Below are 27,983 nucleotides of genomic sequence, written 5' to 3' on the forward strand. Positions count from 1 at the left end.
GAGATGCATCTGAGGATACTGAGGGAAGTGAGATTGGAAATTGGGGAGGCACTGGCCATAATTTTCCAGTCTTCCTTAGACTCAAGTGTTGTATCAGAAGACTAGAGAATTGCAAATGTTACACCCTTCTTCAAAAAAGAATGTACATATAAGCCCAGCAACTTCAGGCCAGTCAGTTTAACTTTGGTGGTGAGGAAGCTCCTAGAAACAACAATTCAGGACAAAATTAATAGGCATTTGGGCAAATGCAAGTTAATTAAGGAAAGCCATCATGGATCTGTTGAAGGCAAATTGTGGTCAACTAATTTGCTGTAGTTCTTTGATGAAGCAACAGAGAGGGTTGATGAGGGTATTGCTGTTGATGTGCTGTGCATGGACTTGCAAAAGGCAAATGCCACACAACAGACTTGTGAGCAAAGTTAGAGCCAATGGAATAAAAGGGACAGTAGCAACATGGATACCAAATTGTCTGAGTGACAGAAAACAAAAACTAGTAGTTAATGGATGATTTTCAGACATGGAGAAAGGTTTATATTGGAGTTACCTAGGTGTCAGTGTTAGAACCCTGCTCTTTCTGACATATATTAATAATCCAGAACTTGGTGTGTAGGGCAAAATTTTAAAATTTGCAGATGATACAAAACTGAGAATCATTCTGAACTGTAAGTTGGATGGTGTAGCACTTCAAAAGGTCTTAGAGAGGTTCGTGAAATGGGTGGACAAGTGGCAGATGAAATTTAATGCAGAGAAGTGTGAAATGATTTATTTTGGTTAGAAGAACATAGGCAGACAATATATATTAAAGGTTACAATTCCAAAAGGGGTGCAGGAGCAGAGGGATCTGTGTGCCAAAATCATGGAAGGTGGCAGGACAGGTTGAGAGTGAGGTTAATAAAGCATAGAACATCTTATTAATCAGGCATGGAGTACTAAAAACAAAAAAGTTATGTTAAGCTTGCATAAAACAATATTTTGGCTTAAACTGGAGTTTTGTATCCAGTCCTGGACGCTGCACTTTAGGAAAGATGTGAAGGCATTAGGTAGGGTGCCATCATATGGTCAGAAGTAGAGACGTTTGCTGATGATTGCATGATGTTCAGCACCATTTGCTACTCCTCAGATACTGAAGCATTCAATGCCCAAATGCAGCAAGACCTGGATAATATCCAGGCTTGAGCTGACAAGTGGCAAGTAACACTCGTACCACAAAAGTACAAGGCAATGACCATCTCCAACCAGAGAGAATCTAGCCATCGCCCCTTGATGTTCAATGGCTTTACCATCACTAACATCCACTACCAACATCCTGGGGGTCACCATTGACCAGAAACTGAACTGAACTAGCCATATAAATACTGTGGCTACAAGAGCAGGTCAGAGGCTAAGAATCGTGCAATGAGTTACCCACCCCCTGAATCCCCAAAGCCTGTCTACCATCTACAAGGCACAAGTCCAGGAGCATGATGGAATACTCCCCACTTACCTGGATGAATGCAGCTCCCACAAGACTCAAGAAGCTTGACCCTGTCCAGGACAAAGCAGCCCGCTTGATTGGCACCACTTCCACAAACATTCACTCCCTCCACCACTGACATACAGCAGTAACAGTGTGTGCCATCTACAAGGTACACTGCAGTTATTCACCAAGGCTCCTTCGATAGCACCTTCCAAACCCATGACCACTACCATCTAGAAGGACAAAAGCAGCAGATAGATGGGAACACCACCACCTGGAAGTTCCCCTCCAAGTCACTCACCATCCTGACTTAGAAATATATCACCATTCCTTCATTGTCGTTGGGTCAACATTCTGGAATTCCCTTTCTAACAGCACTGTGGGTGTACCTACACCCCATGGACTGCAATGGTTCAAGAAGGTAGCTCACCACCACCTTCTCAAGGGAATGAAGAGTAGGCAATAAATGCTGGCCCAGCCAGTGAAGCCCACATCCCATGAATGAATAAAGAAAAAGACTCATGTGGATGGTTCCAGGGATGAGGGACTTCAGTTACATAGATAGATGGGAGAAGTTGGGACTGTTTTCCTTGGAGAAGGTTGAGAGGAGATTTGATGGTGGTATTCAAAATCATGAGGGGCCTAGAAAGAGTAGATTGGGGAAAACTGTTCCATTGGTGAAAGGATCGAGAACGAGAAGGAACAGATTTAAGGTAGTTGGCAAAAGAAGCAAAGGCAACTTGAGGAAAAGCTTTATCATGTGGCGAGTGGTTAGGATCTGGAATTCCCTGGCTGAGAGTGTGGTGGAAGCAGGTTCAATCGAGGCATTCAAAAGAGAATTGGGTTATTATCTGAAAAGGAGGAAAGTGCAGGCTCAAAGGGAGAAGTAAGGGGCGTGGCACTGGGTGGATTGCTCCTTTGAGAGGCAGCTCAGACACGATGGGCCAAATGGTCTCCTGTGCTGTAACCATTTTGTGATTCTGCGATAATCCTTTACTCAGCATTGTTATTTTAAACTGTGAACTGTGTACCTCAGGATTGCACTGGAACACCGGCGTGAACTGTGTACCTCAGTATTGCACTGGAATACCAGCATGAACTGTGTACCTCACTATTGCACTGGAACACTGGCATGAACTGTGTACCTCAGTATTGCACTGGAATACCAGCATGAACTGTGAATCTCAGTATTGCACTGGAATACTGGCATGAACTGTGTACCTCAGTATTGCACTGGGGAACACCAGCGTGAACTGTGTACCTCAGTATTGCACTGGAACACACGTGTGAACTGTGTTCAAGTCTCAGGAGCAAAGCTTAAACCCAGAATCTTCTGATTCAGAAGCAGGAGAGCGTTACTACTAAGCCACAACAACAGATCGCCTTTAACATAGTAAAACATCCCAGGCTGCTTCACAGAAGCATTGCTGCTGCTGCTTATAGCTACTCCAACCCAGAGATCTGCTATATTATATGTCACACTCGTCTGTCTTGAACCATCCTCACACATCCACTGTAGCTCACCTGCAACCACTCTGTGGCACCCGTCAACCAACTTCACCTAGGTGAACTCCTCTTTCTGTTGCTCTCCACTTTGCCCTCTAGAAGAGATCTCTGTAGCCTTTCAGCTCTATTCAAATGGCAGAAATATTGACATTTCCTTTTCTGGATGTCACTTTTAAAATTCTATTTGTTTTTGTAATTTCAAACACCACTTTATGGTCTGTATTTGGAAATTTTAGCGTAAGCTTTAGCATTCACATTTCAAAGGCCTCTATTTTCTTCCACAGATCTTTTCTGAGGCATACAGGAAAGTGGATAGAGTACAGCATCTTATGAGTTTTTTCCTTGTAACAAGCTTGAGTCTTCTTGTTGTTAACACATCCTTCATTTTCACACAATGACTTTTGGCTCTCTCTACCCTTCTTCTAATTTTGGCATTGCATCTACCATCTTCTGTTATCATTTGTCCTAGGTAGACAGATAGAAGCATTACTCAAACGAAATTTAATACCAAGCCATATAAAGAGATATTAAGGCTGATAACCAAAAGCTTGATCAAGGAGTAAGTTTGATGGAACATCTTCAAGGAGGAAAGATGAGAGGTTTAGGGAAGGAATTCTGTAATGTAGGGACTCGACAGTTGAATGAACAGTGATGGAACAATTAAAATTAGGATGTACAAGAGGCCAGAATTGGAGGAGCGCAGACTTCACAGAAGATGGGAGGAGGTTAAGTGATAGGGAGGGGTGAGGCATAGTGAATTTTGAAAACAAGCACGTGAATGTTAAAATTGATACTTTGCTTAACCAGGAGCTAATGTACCTCCTCAGAGTTTTGGATGAACTTAAGTTTATGAAGGGTGGAAGATGAGAGGTCAGGAATACCTTGGAACAATCAGGTTTAGAGATAACAATGGCATGAAAGAGGGTTTCAGCAGTAGATGAGCTGAAGCAGGGGCTGAGTTGGGCAATGTTAAAGAGGTGATAGTAGATAGTCTTTGTGTGACTATGTGGTTGGGATTAAATATGACACCAAGATCAGAACCAGTCTTGTTCAGCTTCAGACAGTTGCCAGGGAGAGGAATAGAGTTAAAAGCAAAGTACTGTGGATATCGGAAATCTAAAATAAAAATGGGAGAATCTTCTTCCCATTGGGAGGGGGCTTGGACGGGAGCAGGTGCGGACGGGCATGCAGTCGATCGATGCCTGCAATTGGCTGCGCGCCACCATTTTACATGGGTGGGCCAATTAAGGCCCACCCAGCGTGATGCGCATCCAGAAGCGCTGTGCACTCCCTGGGCAGGCGGGGGGGTGTAGGCTGATTCGGGGCCTACGCTCTTTCATGCATGCACACGAAAGAGCGCAGAAATCTCCCTGAGGCAAAGAGCTGCCTCAGGGAGATTACTTTTACCGTTGAAATTTTAATAAAGAGACAGAAAATTTTTTTTAAAAAGATGTCCCCTCATGCGACAGTGCCACATGAGCTGAGACATGTCAATGATTTTTTTTGAAAGATTTTATTAAACTATAAAAATTTTCATGAAACCTCATCCCAGCCGTGGATGAGGCTTCATCATGAAGGTTGGACGGGCAGCTCAGTTAAGTATTTTAATTGATATTTAAATGGCCTTAATAGTCCCTTGACAGTTCGGGGGGCACGCATCCAACTCAGGTGCGCACCCACTGAACTGAATATCTGAATGACGAGTGGTGACTTTGGGACGCACACCCAATGCCACCACGTGTCATTTTACATGTTGGCGAGCGGAGTCCGCCCCCCCCACTCACCTAGCTGAAGATTCTGCCCCAGAAATGCTGGAAAAACTCATCAGGTCTGACAGCGTCTGTGGAGAGAGAAACAGAGGTAACGCTTTCAGTCTGTACGGATTCGAGTTGTTAACCCTGTTTCTCTCTCTACCCCAGACCTACTGAGTTTTTCCAGCATTTTCTGTTTTTATTTTGGAGGAATAGTGTTGGTGGCTCTGGAACAGAGTTTGTGTTGGGGCTTTGGTCTTCCCAATATTCAGCTGGAGAACTATGCAATAAAGCCCGCAAATTCTCGAGTTAAAGCTGATTGATGCAATTTCACTCTGATGGTGAGGGTAAATCTTTTCTTTCTGAAGAAGTCATATGGACTTGAAACAGTAACTCTGTCTTTCTCTCCACAGATGCTGTTAGACCTGCTGAGTTTTTCCAGCATTTTTTGTTTTTGTTTCTGATTTCCAGTACCCGCAGTATTTTGCCTAAATCTTTCCTTGTTCTTCAGAGCTGCATTAAAACCTGCATAGTCCTATGCAAGTTGAACAGCCCTAAGAAAAACTAATCTTTTAGTCACTGATTGCTTTGATCCAGTGACAAATATACTGATTTCTACTAAACAGTACATAATCAAGGTATCCTTTTTTTTGCATTTCAGGGTGAACAGGAAGGACCCAGACAACGCAGAGCTTCCAGTCCTGGATCCTTTGGGTCTCTTGGTTATGGACGTTACACCCCAACATGGTCTCGCTCGCCCCAACATTTTCATAGACCAGGTAATAACTGCCCTTATTACAGTGCCTCCTAACTACTGTAGAAAGTGAAAAACAAAAAAATGCAGTAAGCTTTCTACTTGAAGTATTTAAGAACCATGAGCAATTTGATTATGTTATTCTAATGGTCCATCTTAATGTCTACCAGGTAGTAATATTGCAGCAACAACAACAACAACTTGCATTTATATAGTGGCTTTAATGTAGTAAAACATCCCAAAGTGCTTCACAGGTGTATATTCAGAAAAAAAAAACACCAATTCAAAGAAGAAGACATTAGAACAGGTGATCAAAAAATTGGTCAAAGAACTAGGTTTTAAGGACTGTTTTAACAAAGAGTAGAGAGGTGGAGAAATAGAAAAGCTTAAGGAGGGAATTCAGAGAGCTAAGGACCTTAACACCAAAGGCATAACCACCAATGGTAGGCGAAATAAAACAGTAATGCACGAGAGGCCAGAATTGGAGGAACGCAGAGTTTTTGGGGAGTTGTAGACCATAGATGGCTATATAAATAGAGGGCGGAAGATTTTAAAATCAAGGCATACATGGACCAGGAGCCAATGTAGGTCAGCAAGCACAGGCGTAATGGGACAGTGGGACTGGGTGTGGGTTTGGATGAGCTCAAGCTTATGGAGGATCGTTGATGGGAGGCCAACTAGAAAAGCATTGGAACAATCAAGTCTGGAGGTAACAACGCCATGAATGAAGGTTTGGCAGTAGAGGTTGAGACTGGGCCAGAGACAGGTGATATTATGGAGGTGAAAGTCAGCACATTTGGTAATGGAGAGGATACGGTGCAGGAAGCTCAGTTCAACACCACATAGAATGGTGAGGTTGCACAGAGTCTGGCTCAGCTCTAGAGGGGGATATTGTCTGGGATAGACACAGAGTAACTGGGGTTGGAATGAGGGATGTTATGAGGAATACACTGAAGTAATCAGAGATGACCTTATCTATGATTGATATGATGGAAATAGAGAGGCCATGTGAGACAAGGTTCAGGTAAATATATAGAAATTTATTTTCAAAATATTTATATAAATAATACATATAAATATATAGACACATAATAATAAGTACAAGGGTAGAAATGAAGCAATTGTGGGGAGAGGTGGAGGGGGTGGGGGGGTTTGTGGTATGCCGATTCAGCAACCGAAAATCTGGAAGTACAGTTACCTCAGAGGTCTTGCTGAATTTATGACTTACGTTTTTCAAACTTGTTTCCAGGCCACAGCCAGCCAGATTGAGACAGGCTTACTATCAGGAGAATAGGCACTCGGGGAGCTGAGTGGAAGTAGTCGGACTAGGGAGGAAGTTGGGGGGGGTTGGTTGGACGATAGAATCTGAGGACGGATAGCTGGACATTGGAGGTCAGGAGGTGAGTTGGATATTGGGGTTGAGATATCAGGTGGGGGGGCAGTCAGTTGATTGAGCGGGGTGGGTTGCAGGGTGGTTTGCTGAGGTGCTGTGGGGAAGCACTTCCGCTCTTCCTGGCCCACAAGCAGTGCCAGAAAGGCAGCTCCAACCAGCCTTTCTCACCTCCCTTCAGATGCTGCGTTTCCTAACTCTCAGAAAACCTGTGTTGGAGATGATCAATTTAAAGTTCAGTGGTATTCAATTTAAACAGACCTAATTAACATCTTATAAGGCTGTTAATTGCTACAATAACTACCCAAGCTTGGCCAAGTGGTTATGGTACTGGACTTGTAACCCCAAGATCAAGAGTTCAAATCTCACAATGGCAAACTATGAAACAATGTAACTTCATCTGAATAGGAACAGATGGAAACGTGTTTGTACTCGAAAGAGTTACAATAACTACCCACTTGACCGCACTAACTGAGGTCCCAACTGCAGCAAGTGGATCATTGGCACGCACCCAAATGCACCTCAGTTTAACCTGGAAGTGGGCACATTAAAGCCAGATTGCACTCACTATCTAATAAAAATCAATTATTTTAACTGCGTGCTCACCCTCACCCGCCCATTCTTGGGAGTTAAAATTTCTCCCATAGGACTGGAATTATCCCAGATTTTCATTAAGTACAGTCGCGGGTGGAAAAAAGGATGTTTTAGGCGCTGGCTGCAATGGTGGCTTTTCATGCCATATCATCCCATTCCCGTAGCATTAATCATGCATTCCCGGGAAACACACTGGGCTGCTGACGGGATGTCCTCTCATTCATCAGCCCCACCGTCACATCCGGCCTTCAGTAAACCAGACACCATATTTAAAAGCTGCCCCTGCAAAGAGCTAGCACTCTTCAAGGGAAAGGAAGCTGCTGCGAACTGATGACTGCCAAAGGGAGGAAACGTGCTGCCCCAAATTTAGCAAAACCTCCCTCGAGCACCTACTGGATGCAGTGAAGGCCAGCTGCCAAGCACTTTATCCACACTCTGGGCAAAGGTCAGCAAGCAAGGTCACTGGTCCAGCATGGGGCATGGTGGCAGCGGTGGTCAGCGCCAACACCCTGCAAAAAAAGACAGCTACCCAGTGCCGAAAGAGGGCGAATGGTCTCCTCCTTTCCACCAGTGTAAGTCACTCTTCTCAACTCACACACTCACAAACCCATCACACATCCACAGGGATCTGATACCTCAAGGGTTAACACCACTAACTCTCACACACGCCCTCACATATCCACCAGGCTCATATCCTCTTGAGCTCGCATCCTCATTCCATCCATGCCTCCGGTCACCACGCAAACATTCCAATCAGTGCCATTTGTCCTGCTCACTCTCTCCATCTGTTTTCATGCAACAGAAGCCTGCTCACAACAGAGAGAGGTCCCAGACTGGTGATGGAGTGGCCCACATTAGGCCTCTCACTCACCTTGAGATGTGTGCCATTGCACTGACTGGTGAGGATGTGGACCATGCCTGCATCGACGGTGAGGTCAGCGGCAAACACCCACGTGTGGATCCTGCACCACATCACCCCTCTCTCAGCGCAAATGTGAGTGCTCTCTCTCCTGCTTTTGACTCTGCTGCCATGCAATAATCATCTCTACTTTGATTCACAGGGAGCTTTGGAAGGCAACTGACACTCTCAATCAGCCAGTCCCTCAGCTGCTACCAGGATCTCCAGCCAAGCGGACACCTTCTCCCTTGAAGAGCTGGAACTAAGTAGCCTGGAAGACCTGTCACAATGCTTACCCACACTCTTGACTAGTGCAGAGACACACACCTCAGTGGGACCTAGATCTAGAGCAGGCTCGGGTTCACAGTCTGGTGATCACCGCACTGACACGTGTCCACAGCAGAAGGAGGCAGGTTCAGCTGAGCTCTCTGGAACTCGGAGGACTGCTGGGGAAGAGGCATCTGCGAGGTCTGTAGTCGGCTTTCCAGCTCATCGTGGAGAGTCAGCAGAAGGCAGGGAAACCTCACGCAGAGCTGTTGGAAGCTCTCAACAGAGTGGCACACGAGTCGGAGGAGTGCGTTCACCTGCTCTCTGATGCAGTGGTGTCCCCATGTGCGCGCATGGAGGTCTCCTTGGAGAAGATGGTGGACGCCATGGGGACCCTGGTCCAGCAGAAAGCAGAGATGCACACAGACCTGCACTCCATCATGATAGCCATGACTGAGTGCCTGCAGTGGCAACGCGAGAGGGATACATCTCAACATCCCTCCAGGTGATCTTTCCCCTAAATGTGTCAGGCTGGGACCCTTGGCATTCGAAGGGAGGAGGAGTGGTAGCTGGACACCACTGGGTCATACACTCAGGAATCCTAGAGGCTGTCCTCTCCCTCTGAGCCCCTTTGTCTCTGACCCCCTCAACCTCATCCTCTGTCACCTCAGAGGTGGCAGCCAAAAGGAGAACAGACAAAAGCTGGGGCCCATAAAGCCGTGTCTCTCCTGAGGGCCCACGGCGAAGGCATCAGAGGCAACAGGGTCAGCCATTGCACGGGCTGTCTCCAACCCTGCTGCAGATGTCAGGGCAGCACCTAATGGTCGGCCTAGAAAACTTAAGAAATTCTGATTGCAAGTCATTGCACAGGTGAACACATTTTGTCACTTTATAATCTGAAAATATATTCACTTTCACTGAATAATGTGTAATGTTGTCTTTCAGCTTCATTTACAGGCTTCGCGAGTCCTTCCCCTGCATCCTCACCGGTGAGCCCGCACCCCCCACCCTGCACATCAGGCAGTTTAGCTGCACGCAGCCGGCCGACTCATGATTCTGGGGGGAGAACCGTATGTGTGCAGGGCTTTTCGGAGCCTCGTGCGAGCACTCTTCCACGTACGCAGATCCTTTCTCCTTCACACTCATCTCAATAGTCCTGAGTATTTTCAATGCTTCCTGCTGGGGTTCGCTTTCAGTTGTCCATCTGAGGTGACCTGGATCTCCATCCACCCACTGATCACACTCCCATGCAGCACCTGTTCCTGCCCAACACGAGGCTCTGCTCACTTTCGACTTTAGAAGCATGGTACTGGTAAAATTTTTCTTCAGCTATCCCGTCACCCACGTCCTTTCTCGCATCACTGTCCGCCCCCCCGGCATCGCCTTCCACCTCTCCACTGTCACCGAACAGCCAGAACCCTTTTCTTTCCAGGATGTCCAACTGAACCTGCACGTTCGCTAGCTTCCTGAAAATCCCACCCCCATACACATTGAAATCCTCAACCTCCTCCTTCCCTTTACAAGGGTCCATGTCTGCCTCCAAGTCCACACCAACCACTGTCGCAGTCCCTTCTACCACTGCCATCGCACCCTCACCCTCCCAACCTACAGGCGCACTCTGCCCCCTTTCATTCTCACTATTCTCTCCTACCACGCCCATCCTCAGTTTGCTCCCAGGAGGCAGTCATCGACTGCACAGACCCCTCCCTTAGACATTAACGTGGACATAGCCACCCCTTACTCTTTCCACAACTCTTACTCCTTCCTCCACCCTTACTCTTTCCTCCACCATTCTCCTTCCTACCCTGGACTCCTTTCTCCTCCTGGACTCTTTCCCCCCTCCAAACTCCTTCCCCTCCGCCGCTCCCCCCCCAAACCCCTTTCCTTAGACCTTCCTCCCTCCTTACACCTTCCTCCCCAGTTGCCGTATTCTTCCCCGCTACACCCTCCTCCCCTGTACTCTCTCCCTGCCCCTAACATTACCTACCCGACACCATCATTTGCCCCCTCCCAACCTCATCCTCCCGACACCATTGGTCCCCCCAACCCAAGTTCACGCCAACCCCCCCCCGCACTGGTACTCCTTCCACTCCCAGTCAAATCTAGACCTTGCTCTCCCACCCTCTTATGGAACACCTTCCTCTCCCAGTCAAACCTACACGTTCCTCTCCACCCCCTCGACGATCATCCATAGCAGACCAAGGCCAAGGCACTGATAACATGAAGCAGACCCTCAACGCTGACCTTCTACTTTCTGTGAGCTGCTTTGTGGCAGAGCCATGGCAATGAGCGTGCAATGCACGTTCCCCCAGGGCCCGGTTGCTGTACGGTTCCAGCATCTTCAGCTCCTCGATGCCCACGATGTGAGCAAGGTCCTGATAGTAAGTCCCAACTCTGCACATCACACTTGACAAGACGCGTTCTCCACTAGCGTGTTTTCAAGGTAATTTTAACATGGGGGATGATTCCGGCAAGCAGGCCTTATAATAGTATGCAGATGTATTAAAATAAAGAGCGGAATTCTCCGTGCCAGTTGGCGTCAGGCATCATGGCGGCCATGAGCGGACAATATGATGGGAAGGCCAAAAGTCGGTTTGACGCTTTTGTGAAACCAGTTTGCAATCGTCCGCTTCAGCCGTAAATGGCAGGCCACATTTCTGCTTCCGCATGTTGGGAACTTTATTTTAATGCATCTACATATCATTATAAGCCCTGCTCGCCAGAATCACCCCCACGTCAAATTCACTGCCCGCATTGGGGGGAACACCCCAGTGCATAACATGTCTTGACAAGTGTGACATGCAGAATTCCGGATTTACCGTCAGGGCCTTGTACACATTGGGGACACCTGAGGAACAGAAGACACTGGAACCCTACAGTAACCGGACCCTGGGGGAATGTGCATCACATGCTGGTTGGATCCTCAAGGACATGGCTCCGCAGTGAAGCAACTCATGGAAGATGGAAGGTCACCGTTGAGAGTCTCCTTTGGGAAATCTGTGTCTTTGTCATGATCTGCAATGGATGATTGTCAAGGGGGTGGAGAGAAAGGTGTAGTTTTGACTGGGAGAGGAATGTGTACTGGGGGGCTAAGGTTGGGAGGGGGAAAAACAATGGTGTTGGCAGGGGGATGAGGTTGGGAGGGAGGGAATGGTGGTGTCCATGGGGGTGAGGTTGGGAGTTGGGGGGGAGGGAGTACTGAGGTGGGTGTGTAACAGGGGAGAAATAACAGCTGGGGAGTTAGGTGTAAGGGGGGAGGAAGGTGTAAGGGAAGGAGTTCAGAAAAGGGAATGAGTTTGGAGGGGGAATGAGTTTGGAGGGGGGAATGAGTTCGGAGGGAGGAAGGTATCCGAAAGGGGTAAGGAGTCCTGGGAGTGGAAGGAGTTCACAGGGAAGAAGTAAAGGTGGTGGAAGGAGTAATGTGGGGGCGGAGGGGGGCGGAATGTCCAGGTGAACATGCAAGGGAGGGGTCTGATAGAACCATGACTGCATCCTGGGGAGCGAACTGAGGGCGGGCATGGTAGGAGGGAATGGTGAGAATGAGAGGGGGCAGAATGAGCCGGTAGGGTGGGAGGGTGAGGGTGCAACAGTCGTGGTAGAAGGGATGGCGAGGGTGGTTGATGAGGACTCAGAGGTCGTGGAGGAGGCTGTGGAGGTCATTGTGGATGGGGGTGGGATTTTCAGGAAGGAAGCGAATGTGCACCTTCGCTTGAACATCCCAGGAAGAAAAGGGTTCTGGCCGATAGTTGATGGCGGGGAGGTGGAAGGTGATGCCAGGAGGGTTGATAGTGATGGGAGAAAGGACATGGGTGACTGGGTGAGGGGAAAGGGCAGGGTAGCTGAAGACAAACTTGACAAGTACCATGCTTCTAAAATCGAAATGAGCGGAGCCTCATGTTGGATGGGCACAGGTGCTGCATGGGAGTGTGATTAGCGTATGGGTGGAGATGTAGGTCAGCTCAGATGGACAACTGAAAGAGAACCCCAGCAGGCAGCATTGAAAATGCTCAGGACAGTAAGATGAGTATGACAGAGGCAGGATCCGTGTGCGTGGAATAGTGCTTGCATGAGGCTCCGAAAGGTCCTGCCCCGTACACACACTTCACCCTCCAGAATCGCTTGTAGGCTGGCTGCGGGCAGCTGAACTGCTAGTAGGGAGGAGTGGGGGCAATGCAGAGGCAGGACTCATGAAGCCTGTAAATGAAAATGAAAGACACCATTATACATTATTCAGTGAAAGTGAATGTATTGTCAGGTTATAAAGTGACAAAATGTGTTCACCCGTGCAACCACTTGTGATGAGACATTAGCTTTTCTAAGCCTAACACTTCTAGGTGCTGCCCAGACATCCACAGCAGGGGTGGAGACAGCCTGTGCAATGGTTGGCCCCACTGCCCCTGATGATATTGGTGTGTGGTCACTGGAGAGACAGGCTTTGAGGGCCCTGGCTTGCTTTGGCTGCCCTCCTGTGGGGCAGCTGCTCCCTCTGCGATGACAGAGGACAGGGTTGAGGGGGTCACAGACAAGTAGGACTTGGAGGAAGAGGACGACCTCTGAGATTCCTGAGTGGATGACCCAGGGATGTCCAGCTGTCACTCTTCTCTTTGGATGCCCGCGGGCCTTGGCCTGATTCCTTGAGGGGAAGGAGCACCTGGAGGGACGTTGAGGTGCCCCATTGCCTTCTTGTGTTGCTACTGCAGGAACTCAACCATGCTTACCATGATACAGTGCAGGTTTGCACGCATCTCCGCGTTCTGGTGAACCAGGGTCTCCATGGCATCCGCCATTTACACACATGTGGGCACCAATTCATCAGAGAGCAGGTGGACGCACTCCTCTGACTCGCGTGCCACTTATTGAGGGCTTCCACAGCTCAGCACAATGTTCCCACTCCTTCAGCTGACTCTCCACGGTGAGTTGGAAGGCTGAATCCAAAGGCTCGTCATCTAACTCACAGATGCCTCTATCCCAGCAGTTCTCCCAGTGCCAGGGAACTCGGCTGAACTTACCTCCTCCTGCTGCGGACACAAGTCAGTGCAGTGACCACCAGATTGTGAACCCAAGCGTGCTCTAGATCTAGGTCCCACTGAGGTGTGTGTCTCTGCCGTGGTGGAGGGTGTGGGTAAGAGCTAAGACCGATTTTCCAGGCTCTTATTTCTAGTTCTTCAATAAGAAAGTGTCCCCTTGGCTGAAGGTGAGGACCTAGATAGAGCTGAGGGACTGGCTGGCTGAGGGTGTTGGTTGCTTGGCAGCGCTCCCTGTGATCCAAAGTAGAGATGATTAGCAAAGGAGAGTCAAAAGCAGGAAAGAGAGCACTCACAATTGCGTTGAGAGAGGGATGATGTGGTGCAGGATCCTTACATGGGTGTTCACTGCTGACCTCGCTGTCACTGCAGGCATGTTCCACGTCCTCACCAGTTAGTGCGATGGCACACTCAAAGTGAGTGAGGGGCGTAATATGGGCCATTCGCCACCCCGCCCCCCCCACCCCCCCCTCCACCCCCGCCCCGGACTGGGACCTCTCCCTACTGTTGTGAGCTGGCTTCTCCTGTATGAAAACAGGTGGAGAGAGTGTGAGCAGGTTGCATGGCACTGCGTGGAACATTTGTGTGGTGGGCCGAGCGATAGAAGGATGAGGATGCAAGCTCGAGAGGACATGAGCCTGATGGAGATGTGAGGGTGTGTGTGAGAGTTAGTGGTGTTGTTCCTTGAGGTGCGAGATCCCTGTGAATGCGTGATTGATTTGTGAGTTGAGAGTGATGAGAAGAGTGACTTACCCTGGTGGAACAGACGAGATTACTCCTCTTTTGGCACTGGGTGGCTGTCCTCTTTTGCAGGGCATTGGCGCTGCCCACCGCTTCCCATGCTGGATGGGTGTCCTTGCTTGCTGGCCTTCATCCATAGCAGGGGTGGAGGACTTTGCAGCGGACCTCCACTGCGTCGAGTAGGTGCTCGAGGGAGGCGTCGCTAAATTTGGGGGCAGCATGTTTCCTCCCTTTGGCAGCCATCAGTTCCCAGCAGCTTCCTATCCCTTGAAGAGTGCTAGCTCTTTGCAGGGGCAGCCTTTAACTATGGCACCCGGTTTACTGAAGGACTGAGGCGATGGCAAGGCGAGCGACTGAGAGGACATCCCGCCAGTGACCCGGCGTGTTTCCTGGGAATGCATGATTAATGAGATGGGATTGGGATGATACGGCGCGAAAACCCGCCATCGCGGCTCACAGGTAAAACGTCCATTTTCCCCCTGCTGTTGCACTTAGCACAAATCTGGGATAATTCCCCCGAAGTTCCTGATGTGCGGTGGCGGGAAAGCGGCCCACAATTGATGGAGTAGAGGATTGCAAATTGGTTTCAAGACGGTATGAAATTGATTTTTGGCCTACCCGCCATATTATCTGCTCATGCCTGCCACAATGCCCGACACCAACGGGCACAGAAAATTCCACCCATAGAATCTAGGATTATTTTCCTCAGAGCAGAGAAGATAAAAGGAAGAATAAATAGGGTTAACAAGGGCTTTGTTATAATAAGTAAGGAGAAACCATTTCCACTGACAGGAGGGTCATTAACCCAGAGGGCACAGATTTAAGATGATTGGCAAAAGAACCAGAAATGAGTTGAGAATTTTTTTTACACTCTGAGTCACCATGAACTGGATTGGACTACCTGAAGAGGTTGTGAAGACAAATTCAGTAGTAACTTTCAAAAGAGAATTAGATTAACTCATGATAATGAAACATTTGCAGGGCTGTGAGGGAAAGAGAAGGGGAGTAAAAATAATTGAATAGCTGTTCAAACAGCAGCAACAGACATGCTGGACCAAATGGCCTCGTTCAGTGCTGCACCATTCCTTGGGGGCAGTTTTAACCAAATAAATGGGCAGGTTCATCTGGGGGTTTAAAGCCTTAAAAATAAGATTCATGGTTAAAACATGCGCTTTTCTGCTTTAAGTGAGGTGGGAAGGTGTACGGGTGACCAAATAGTCTCAAGGGAGTGGGTTAGAAGTTTAAATATGATAAAGGCGAATCACATTGTCATTCAGTTTTTCAACTGTATGGTCAGCCAGCTTTCGCAAGCCTCAGGAAATCCAGCAGCTATATCCAGGTGAGGGGGTAAGTATAATTACACCTCGCAGCAGGAACCAGAAAGCCTGCCTAAGGAGCCTCCACGATCAGGTACACCCCTACCAACTCTCTCCCATGAGACCGCTGATTTCTCTCTGCATTATGCCTCTGACTAAAATGCATTAGCGCATATTTATTCGTGTTGAACTTCATTTGCCAATTATTTGCCCATTCTGCAAGTTTATTAATGTCCTCCTGTAATTTGTTGCTGTTCTCTTCAGTATTGACTATCCCACTCACCCCCGAAATTTAGTGTTTTCCGCAAATTTAGAAATTGTATTTTTGATTCCAAAGTGCAAATTGTTGATGTAAATTGTGAACATCAGTGGTCTCAGCACTGATCCTTGTGGAACACCACTTCCCACCTTCTGCCACTTTATATAACTACCCTTTAATCCCACTCACTGTTTTCAGTTTCAGCTGAGGTGTTTTTAACTTATTTGCACTCAGGCAAAGTTGGTGGAAATACTGTAATGAATTGCTAGAGTAATTCTGACCCCAGAAAGAGAGGAGTAACATTGCCTTGCAGAGGTATGGGATAAATTGTTGTAGTGCCACTTGCTCTGCAACATGAGCAGGACGGGCAGAGTAGAAGCAGACAGTGGGATCTCTGCAAGGAGGGAGGAGAAGGGGGACTCTACTTAGAAGGCCCTGCCCCAAGAGGTTCTTCCTGAAGCACCAATTCTATGTTGGGATGAGCCAGGAGCAATGCCTCAGGAGGCTTCGCTTCACTAAGGAGAAAGTGACAGAGATACATCACCTCCTTGACAAAGACCTGGAGCCTCAAACCAGGGCAAGGACGGCGCTCCCAGTGGATGTGAAGATCACAGCTGCCCTTTCATTCTTTGTAACCAATTTGTTTCAGGTAGGAGCTGGTGAAGTGAGTAATGTATCACTATTCGCTGACCGCAGAAGTGCCTGGAACATGACAGAGATACTCTACAAGAGGAGAGAGGTCTTCATCCACTACCCCCTTAGAAGGAAGAGCAGCATGCAATGGTCCATGTGTTTGCCAGGATGGGAAGCTTCCCAATGGTGCAGGGTACCAGTGACTGCACACACAGGGCTCTGTGGGCACCCCCCATCAAGGAGAAAAGATACAGAAACTTCAAGGCTGCCACTCAGTCAATTACTGTGTGACCACAATGAGAAATTGGTGAATGCCCACTCTCCTGACACCACCGACGATGCGTTTATCCTGTGGACAATGAGCAATTCCCTTGCTTGGTGTAGTGCTCCTGTGCAGTGCTACTCCAGTGGCTGCAGATAAATGTGAGCTAATGCTGGTGGAAGACTGCTGACCTGCACTGGTGGAGGACACCCTTGAGCAGCTCTGGATCTTAAAGATCCGACTTTGGTTTACACCATTTCAGCTCAGGCACCAGCACTGTGGGCTGGCTGACAGGCAACAGGGAGGGCATTGGTGAAGTTAAGGGAGCACATATGGTGCCATACTGAAAGAAAAAACATATTTGTTCTCCATAGTACCATTTTTTGTTTTTCATTCACGGGAGTGGGTGTTGCTGGCTAGGCCAGCTTTATTCCCCATACCGAATTGCACTTGAGAAGGTGGTGGTGAGCTGCCTTGTTGACCCACTGCAGTACATATGGTATAGGTACTCCCACAGTGCTGTTATGGACAGAGTTCCAGGATATATTTCCAAGTCAGGATGATGAGTGGCTTGGAGGGAAACTTCCAGATGGTGATGTTCCCATCTATCTGCTGCCCTTGTTCTTCTAGATGGTAGTGGTCGTGGGTTTGAAAGGTGCTGTTGAAGGAGCCTTGGTGAATTCCTGCAGTGCATCTTATAGATGGTACACACTGCTGCCACTGTGCATCAGTGGTTGGCGGAGTGAATATTTGTGGATGGGGTGCCATCCAAGCAGCTGCTTTGTCCAAGATGGTGTTGAGCTTATTGAGTGTTGTTAGAGCTGCACTCATCCAGGCAAGTAGAGAGTATTCCATCACTCTCCTGACTTGTGCCTTGTAGATGGTGGACAGACCTTGGGTAGTCCGGAGATGAATTACTCGCCACAGAATTCCTAGCCTCTGACTTGCTCTTGTAGCCACAGTATTTATATGGCTAGTCCAGCTCAGTTTCTGGTCAATGGTAATCCTCAGGGTGTTGATAGTGGGGGATTCAGCAATGGTAATGCCATTGAATGTCAAAGGGCGATGGTTAGATTCTCTCTTGTTGGAGATGGTCATTGCCTGGCACTTATGTGGCGTGAGTGCTACTTGCCACTTGTCAGCCCAAGCCTGGATGTTGTCCAGGTCTTGCTGCATTTGGACATGAACCGCTTCGGTATCTGAGGAGTCACAAATGGTGCTGAACATTGTGCAATCATCAGAAAACATCCCCACTTCTGATCTTATAATGGAAGGACAAGCTGGCACACAACAGAAGAGAGAGGTTGCAGACTGGGGGAGGAATGTCTGACATCAAGGTCCTCACAGACTTTGAAAATAGAGGCATCCAGCTGGCTGGTGACTATCTGGACCATTCCTGTGCTGACGGTGAGGTTGGCAGCGCTCAAGCAAGTGAGGATCCAGCAGTGCAACATCCATCAGACAACCATGCTGTGAGTCAGTTCCCCTGTTCCGCAGTTCCCTGTCATGCACTAAATATCTCTCCTTGATTTCGCAGGCACATCTGGGGGTCCATGAGCTAGGACCTCGACTCAAGTCCCGAAGACATCTTGTAAGAAAAACCTGATGACACCCTAAATGAAGACCCATCACAGCGCTCATCCACATCCTCCACCAGCGCATAGGCACATCTCTGTGGGACCTAGTTCTAGAGTGGCCTCCGGGCACATCTGATGAGCACATTGCACTGCCTAATCCACAGCAGGTGACGGCAGTGACTTCCCAGGCTTTTGGCGCTCGGAAGACTGCTGGAGTCCAGAAACCTGCTTAGTCCAAGTCAGATGAAAAGCTTCTGGACTCAGTCATGTCACAGTTGCTGGAGCTGCAAAGGCAAGCTCAGAAACCTCAGGAAGGGATGTCCGTTGCACTCCTCAGATTGCAAGGCACAATGGAAGAGCCCGTCCATCTTCAGGCTGAGGCAATGGCACTGGAATGCCAATGCACCAAGGTCAGCATTGGTAGGATGGTGGCCACAATGGAGACCTTAGTCCGGGACATCAGTCCTGCACTGATGTGCAGGCTGACCTCCATTGCTGATGCCATAGTTGGCCTTCAACAGTGTCAATGTGAGAGGGGTGTGGAGCAGCTCTATCTCACTCCAACTTCCCCTTCTCTCAAGGAGTCAGCTAGGGGGCCTTGGGCACCCATAGGGAGAAAGATCAACAGGTGCACACTCCGGGGCCATCCACCCAGGTGACTCCGGGAATGCCAAGCCCATTCAAATTCCCTCTTCCTGTGACCCCAGCAGCTCCAGCTCGCAGGCTGAGGAAGGTGCCACAGTCACACAGCAGGACCCCAAAAGCAGGCTGGGGCCCTACAGGCCTCAGCCCTCCAGAGGGCACCCTCCCAAGGTCATCACAGACAGAGCATAGCAGTCAGCAGGCTGCCTACACCTCTGCTGTGGATGCCAGGGGAGCACCAAGACATAGCAGCAGGGTTAGGAAGGGTAAGAAGATGTTGTTTCACAGCCTGGGCATAGGTGTTAATCACTTGTGCTTAATGTTCACTATTGTAAATTAACTCCCAGGAATGTATCCCTGCCCATGGCTTCTTGTTCTGATGAGCAGTGTTCATGTCACTCAGATGTGAAACCTTGGTTCCTGCACAAGATAAAGGCAGGTGTCTCAGTCCAGGACCTCTTCCCTTTGCAGCGTGTAACCTTCAGACCAAAGTGATGATCTGGCTTCACACTCAATGGACACATTACTGATGTCTGCACCTCGATGGTTCTTGTCATTGCTGCCAGAAGTATCGTGGGCAGGCGTCACAGAGTTTCGTCATTCTCTCTGTGTTCCCTCAGCACCTTTGAGGTGAGGCTGGCCCCATCTCTTCAGCATCTGTGACCAGAGATGCTGTGCTCCTAAAGGGGTCAGGTGCTGAAGGCTGACAAAGGATCAGGTGCATTTAAAGGTTCATGGCTGTGTCTCCATGATATCACCCTGATCACAGAGCGTAAGCAATCTGCCCTCGGCCAGACAGGAGTCAGACATTCACAGAGGCAATGTGAAGATCTATGGAGTATCCTCATTGCATGTCATTATCATCCTCCTGGAATCTAGAGACTACTAGGGCCTCTGTTGCATCTCCATGACAAGAGCCTGAGCACTGGGGGTATTTCAGCTGCCATCAGCCACACAGGAATGAAACATTCACAGATGCAAGGTGAGGATATCAGGACTGTCCTCACTGCATCGTATCATCACCCTCCACGCATCGCATCATCACTGGCATCCTTGGCTTTTGAGGACCTGATCATCGTCCTCCTTATCGGAGAATACGTGAAGCTCCTCCATCTCCTCCTCAGGCAGGTCCTCCCCCCGTTGCAGCGCCAGGTTGTGGAGTGTGCAGCAAGAAACAATGATGTGCGACACCCTCTGGGGACTGTATTGCAGTGCTCCTCTGGACCTGTTGAGGCACCGGAAACTCATTTTCAAAATATCTGTTGTCTGCTCCACCAGGTCCAGGTCGTGGCATGAGCCTCATTATACCATCGCTCTGCTGCAGTCTGAGGCTGCAGCTCGAGTGTCATCAGCTGCGTCTTCTGTGGGTAGCCCTTGTCCCCGAGGAGCCAATTCTGCAGCTTCTGTGGACCCTGGAAGATGTCAGGGATCTGAGACCTGCTAAGGATGTAGGAGTCATGCTCCCTGGGAATCGTGTGCAGACCTTTAGGATGTGCTTGTGGTGGTCTCATACCAACTGAAAATTCAGTGAGTGGAAGCCTTTGTAATTGACACAGTTGACTGCTTGTTGCCAGGAGATCTAAGTGCCACAGGAATGCAGTCGATGGCACCCTGCAGTTGTGGAAAATCTGAGATTTGGGCAAATCCAATCACTCTTGCTCCCTGTCTTTCCTGATCCTGGACAAAATGCATAAAGTTCGCCTTTGCGAAGATGATGTCCGTCACCTCCTGGATATACTTGTGTGTGGAGGCTTGCGAGGTCCCACACAGATCATCTGTGGAGCCTGGGAAGGAGCCACTGATGTAAGAAGTGAGCACCATGGTTACTTTCATGGCCAATGGCAGTGGATGCCCTCTATGACACCATGGCACCAAATCCTGCAGCAGGTGCATATGTGACTGACCAGTTCTCTAAACATGCGCGGTCTCCAGCAATGACTGGTTCTTGGTCATCTGCAGGAATGACAGGTGCCATCTATAGTCCCTAAGTCTAGCAAAGTTCCATTGGACTGCATGCTGTGCTCTCAGCTCTGGCGCACACATTCTCCTAACCTGCACTTTTAGCTTGAACCATAATGGATACTGGTCCAAACCTTAATAAAGACATTGCAATGGGCTCTGAGCACCTCCACAGTGACTGCACCGTGGCCACCTTTCACAAAGGGATTCTATAACTTGCCCAGTAAGCCAATTGCTCTACTACACCCTAAAACTCACATTAATTTGCCATCTGCACGCGAGTGTGACACTTTCAGGCTTAAGTGGGCAGAAAAGCTTCAGAGGCCCGACTCTAAGGATGTCAGTGGAGCTGCACCTGAATGGTCTCAGCTGTGGAAGAATGCTCATTTTTGACAAGATTTTCCAAGTGCTTCCCTCAGCCCCCCCACCCCCAACATGTGCTTGAGTATTTTCTTCAATCTGTCTGTGCTGCCTTGCCCTCCACCGCTTCATCCCCAGGTCTGACCTGCACCGGAGCCATTGCCCCAGCACCACGCTGAAAGCCAGCCGGGAAAAAGTGACTTCCCTGTGTCCCCCGCGAATGCACTGCGCCTCTTTCTCAATGTCCTATGGGCGATGCTGACAAGCTTGTGTGCACTCACCTCCAAGTTCCCCTTGAAGTTCAAGTCTCCAGCTGCACGCCTTTTAAAGGCAGTCATTCTGAAGTCATGCTGACGTAGCTGCTAAATTTGGGGGTGTGATTCCGGCTTATAATTAGATGCAAATGTATTAAAATGATGTTCCCGATGTGCGGCAGCCGATTTTTGGCCTTCTCACTATATTGTCTCCCATCGCCATCCGCAATGACGCCTGATTCCAACAGGGCCGGAAAATGCAGGCAAGAGTTTTGAGTCTAGATGACTTCTTCAGAGCTGAAGAGAAGTAGAAATGTGAGAGATTTTATAATGGTAAAGAGGGGGTGGAACAGGTGGATGGATCAGGTGGAGCAAAATAGAAGGCAAGGGGTAGGTGGGAGCTCAGGAGAGATTTGACAAAGATGTCATGAACACAAGACAATGGGAGTGTTAAAGACTAAAGAAGGTGCTGATAATGACATAAAGGTAAGATAGCAGAATGTGCTAATAGCAGAACAAGGGTCAATGCTCTGTGAAAGCAAAACATAAGAATTAGTGACAGATGGCCCTTTGGGGGGGTCCCTTCATGACACCCTGATCCACTCCTTCATCATCCTCAATTCCTCACCCCCTTCCCCTGGCACCTCCCCATGCAAACACAGAAGGCGCAACACCTGCCTCTTTACCTCCTCCCACCTCACTGTCCGAGTCCTGAAATACTCTTTTCAGGTGAAGCAGTGCTTCATTTGTACCTTATCCAATTTGGGCTACTTTATTCGTTGCTCCCAATGCGGTCTCCTGAACATCAGGGAGACCCATCAGGCTGGGGCCAGAAAATCCCAGACACAGACTAAACTCCCCATGAAAATACAGGACTCATCCATTTCGGTCTGATTAGCTTTCCCAATGGTGAGATCTTTATTACCGTCTGACACTGAAAATTAATGTTTGCAAATATGGAGTCTCATTCCTTCAGCTTTTATTTATTGTTGGAGATATTGAACAGAATTTTCCAGTTCCTCCCATGGCAAGTTTGATGGTGGGTGGGGGAAACAATGCGGCAGGAGCTGAAAAGTCAGTTTCCTGCTGGCGTAAAATGACAGTGGGAACTTGTGCTCCCACCTGTCATAGCGGGTCACCTTTTCTACCAGAGGCCGGCATGAAATTGTTTTGAATCTCATTAATGGGATGCAGAGATGGCCTGAACAGAATCATTCCCCCTCTGTCCAATTGTCCGCCACCGATGTGGTGGGGAGATATCGAGACTTACCTGAAGAAGGCCTGGGGCAGCCTGCAGAGATCAGGATGGAGGCCTCCAATGACCGTGGACCCTGGAACACCCTGTGCAGCAGTGGTGGGTGCAACATCTATCATCAGTGGACCTTCTTTCTTCGGGATCTTCCAGGAGATGGATACCTTCCTTCAGTGGTGGGTCAGTTGATGTCCGGGTGCCTTTTAAATATGGCACCGGGGTATGATGGTGGGGCGCGGCCATCCAGCCTGCCCCACAGTGTAAAATGTCAGAAAAACCCCAGCTGCCTAATTAATGAGACCAGCATTGTGCGATACGGCGCGAATTCCCACCAGCCTCCATGACAGGAAACTCTCCCCATTCCTACTCCCGCCACAGGACTTAGTCCTGGAATGGAAAATTCCACTCAGTGCATTTTTTTAAAACTATTCCTTACTGTTTCTTTTTTCTCCCGCTTACTCCAATCTTTCTTTTCTTCTCCTTATTTTGTTTTCTGTACATAATTTAGCACTGTAGTATTGTAATTGACACTTCCTGGTTCATACTCCATGTTACTCATTAACAACTCTTCAATTTGATTGGTTAAGGAGATACAGTTGCTTGTCCTGTTGACACAGATTCCAGATGTCCTGTAGAGAGCACCATGTTGTTTCCAATTCCTACACTTCGCTATTTCTAACTGCAAAGTCTCATGGAAATTAAGGTCAAGGTCAAGTCCAGCAAATGACTGATTTATAAGAACTAACCCGAGGATACAAATTTCCTTTTGGATATGCATTAAAGCCAAAATACATTTGAATAACTATTCTCTTATCGAGAAAAGCTTACCAACACAGGACAATCATACATCATATTGTTGTCACATTGTTCGTTTTTGCGAGCACTCCTACATTTTACCAACAGCGGAGCGGCCCGCTTCTGCATGCAAGGGCCACTGTCACAATAGAGGCAGCCTCTCTGCTGCAGGCTGGGGTGCCATTGGAGCTGGCAGTTCCATGCCAAAGAGGAGGCTGTGGCCAGGCAAGGCCTCACCATCCCAGATAATCAATGCATCCGGATGGGTTTCTCCTCCAATTAGAAGGGCCCAACGGCTTTGTTTCTCAGAATGTTGTAATCTAGATATGCACCTTCAAGGGCACCTCCCTGTTGCGACAGATGGTCCCCAACCCATCTCAGAAGCACCCACCTCTCCTGGAGGGGCTACCATCCCTCTGATTGGATCAGTAGCATTGAGAGCCCACCTGCCATCCTTAATAGGATAAGAGCGTGAAGGTGGGCAACTTTGGAGGCTGCCTCCAATAAAATTATGCTTTTGGGTACGCTGCCAGTAATTGTGAGCTTAGGACCTCATTTGATCCCAACATCAGGGTCCCCAACCCCACGAGAAAATGCACTCCACTGTGTCAGCTTGCTTTGTTGTTAGCACTCTCATCTCTGAGTCAGTAAGATAGTGGGTTCAAGCCACACTCTACAACTTAAGGGTCGAAGGCTGACACATAAGAGCAGTACTAAATTCTGAATTGTGGAAAGTGAGTCTTTTGGCTGAAACTCTACACCTGGACCCTGTCTGCTTGTTCTATTCAGATGATGTTAAAGACTCTACAATACAGCATGTCTTAAAGGAAAACAGGCATTCATCAACATTTCTTTCGGCAATAATTATCAACATTTAAAGTTAGCAAATTATCTTTCATATTTTGTTGGTAATGTGGGAACATTACCAACACAAGGCAATGTGGGAACAGCAGTTTAATTACCTACAAAACACCAGTGACTGCACCTTAATGTAGTTAATTGCTTGTGAAGTGCCATGGAATGTTATTGAAATACATGACAAGGTAGTATATATAAATGCAAGTTCTTTACAACTCCCAATGTTAACCAGGATCACTGGGGAGACATCAAATGGAGGTGAGATGTACTCCTGCTCCTATTTCTTATGTTCTTAAGGACGACAGAGGGAGAGTCTGGCACGTAGATAGATTTCTTTGTGATTAGTATTGGTAGTTGCCAGGGGTCCGATCAATTTATTCACTGCCATTCACTGTCTAAGAATGGTGTAGATCAGAAGAATATTGAAAGGGGTGAATACAAGTGTGTGGAAGAATAGAACCAATCTCACTACCAATCCTTATTACCAAATACATTTAAACAATTTTCTCTCTTTACTTGCATCCTTTTTGTTCTGCTCAGAGCTCACCTCTGCTGGTATTCATTCTCTGCATACTGGTAGTTACAGCTCCTTGTCAACTCACTCCAGCCCTCCATCCACTCTCACACCTAACTATGTTCCTTATTTTAAAGGTAAGATGCACGTGCTGAGCTTGTCAAGATGTGCCTATCCAGAGAGATAGGGTCTACGCATGTTTGTATAGCAAACTTGATGTCAGTATATTTTCTCAGGAATGTTCTCATATAATTTTATGTATTTTCTCATTACATACATAGCGAGTAATGAGTCTTGCATAATAATATCCATTTAGCACATGTAATTCAACAGTTATGTGGCAAATCAAAGTTGCATTTAGAGCTGTTTCACGATTAGTAATATGCATACTTAATTTTGCAAATTCATGTAGTGTTTGTAAGTAAATTTGAGTCATTACTGCAGCCCAACTTTGCAGTTCTAACTGGCATAATAATATATTTTTTCCAAATGTATTGAGGTGAATTTTATGAGGCTACACTCTTAGACTTGTGACCAAAGAGGAACTGTGCATTAGTAAATTAAGCACAAAAAGCCGTACATTAAGTTTGCAATACATGATTTTCCCATGATTAAAACTCACTCCATTGTGAATGGTTTACAAATTAGCTGCAGAAAAGATCAGTCGGTACCTCTTCTGGTCATTATATCCTTTGAAGAAGCTGATTGACTTGCTCCAGTCATCTGTAAGGTGCTGGGCATGATTTTATAATTGCATGTGCAGTGGTGCTAATGTACAAAGAACAAAGAAAAGTACAGCACAGGAACAGGCCCTTCGGCCCTCCAAGCTTGCGCCTATCATATTGCCAGTCAACTAAAACATTTTGCACTTCCGGGGGTCCGTATCCCTCTATTCCCATCCTATTCATGTATTTGTCAAGCTGCCTTTTAAACACCACTATCGTACCTGCTTCCACCACCTCCTCTGGCAGCAAATTCCAGACACTCACTCACTACCCTCTGCATAAAAAACTTGCCCTGCACATCTCCTCTATAGTTTTCTCCTCTCACCTTAAATCTATGTCCCCTAGTAATTGACTCTTCCACCCTGGGAGAAAGCTTCTATCTACTCTGTCCATGCCACTCATAATTTTGTAAACTTCTGTCAAGTCGCCCCTCAATCTCTGTCACTCTAGTGAGAACAATCCGAGTTTCTCTAACCTCTTCTCATAGCTAACTCGCTTCTCATCACTTTCCCCACAAGCAACAGTTCTGTTTTACATCAGTATCAGGGGATCCTGATATTAACACTTTACTCTACAATAGACTTATTAACATCCTTAAACAACTGACTCACCTCTCGAGAACAGTTTAGACCCTCCCCTCACCCTCTGCCCACCACTGACCATCTCCATTAAAATCAAAAAGGCAGCATTTTTGAGACGGATTTTTGGAATGTTAGTGAGGTTTGCACTTTTCTTTCCACCGCCAGAGCAAAATTGCACAATTCTTCTATTATGACCAGATGTATCAGCAAGTCATATATTACATATAAACTAAATGAAAATATAGGGTGGAGGTAATTAAGCAACAAAGCAAACTATTTCACAATTAACGAATGGGGTAGAATTTTATGCCAGGGGATTGGATACAACTGTGGGCAGTGTGGGGGGTTAGAGCCCCAAAAAGAGCCATTGGGTCAAAAATCTGACATGATGTCACCCTATTCCAGCTTTCGCATTTGGAGGCAAGCAGGAAATGTCCTTGTCGGTAAGTAATTAAGATATTGTGTACTGTATTTAACCTAAAATTCTGGCTTTAACATCCAGTGCACAGCTCCTGGGCCCTTGTGGAACTCGTTCTGGTCAGCAAGGTGATACTTATTGTCCAACGAAACTGACAGGCTTGAACACCTTTAATTGTTGAAATTGTACAGCCACTGGGCTGCCTATGTGACAGGCATGCTTACAGCCCCTGTTCTGACAGTGTGATTTCATTGCTTCACACGTGATTTCCAACTTCTGAGAAGTACCTTGGATTTTACTCACCTTGATCTGATCTCCCTTTCTGTCAGCCTTCACCACAGCATGGGAACAATTATGCAGCAATATTCTTTTGAGGAACAACAGGAGCAGCCACACCAACAGCAAAAGCATCAGGAGCAACAATAACAAGAGTTGCATTTTCTGCAGTCACATGCCATTCCACAGAACAGAGACTGTGGACACAGAGCTCCAGTTCAAAGGCAACAATACCCCCAGCACACAGTATACAAAGAGAGGATCAGTTTCCTCGACATAACAGAGCAACAGTGCCACAAAAGGCTCACAGCAGGTCTTTGCTGACATATGCAGCCTCCTGAACTATGACCTCCTCCCAAGTGGGCCTTGCCCCTGACCTGAATTTTGTTGCTTCCAGCTCATTCCAGGGATCTGCTGGTGATATCTCACAGATCTCAAAATCTGCTGCTCCAAGTGCATATCCCAGGAGACCGATGCCATGTTCGCCAAGGCCACCACATGTATCCAATTTGACACACTGATGAGGCCAGTCAGAGACAGAGGGCTGTCACGTTTGCTGTTGTGCCTGGATTATCATTAACTGCTCACATGTTGCCCTCATTTCAGCCTGGATACATCAATCGGAAGTGATTACACCTCTCAATTTTCAGCTCGTATGTGTCAACCGAAAGGTTATCATGCGTGCCTGTACAAGATATACTGGAACCTGCCATGATTCATTCATTCTGTAACAGTCACATCTCCTTCCAGTTTTTGCACCTCTGCACAGAGTGAATGGGTGGATTCTTGGAGATAGGAGTTACTCTCTGAGGAACTGGCTGATGACTCCTCTGAGAAACCCTACCAATGATGCAGGGGAGAGGTGCAACAAAAGTCACATGGCCTCAAGGGTGATCTCAAAGCAAGCTGTTGGCTTGCTGA

The 27,983-nt window shown here is 47.7% G+C and overlaps 1 protein-coding gene across 1 annotated transcript in view; it reads left to right on the top strand.

The window, feature by feature from the left end:
- ablim2 (actin binding LIM protein family, member 2) overlaps window positions 1-27,983 on the top strand; it is a 502,624-nt gene that overhangs the window by 322,418 nt on the left and 152,223 nt on the right. Inside the window, exon 12 of the mRNA XM_041204527.1 lies at window positions 5,375-5,492. Coding sequence (XP_041060461.1) covers window positions 5,375-5,492 — 118 coding nt within the window. The remainder of the gene's footprint in view (window positions 1-5,374; window positions 5,493-27,983) is intronic.

The sequence above is a fragment of the Carcharodon carcharias genome, chromosome 1, assembly GCF_017639515.1.
Source record: "Carcharodon carcharias isolate sCarCar2 chromosome 1, sCarCar2.pri, whole genome shotgun sequence".
Lineage (NCBI taxonomy): Eukaryota > Metazoa > Chordata > Chondrichthyes > Lamniformes > Lamnidae > Carcharodon > Carcharodon carcharias.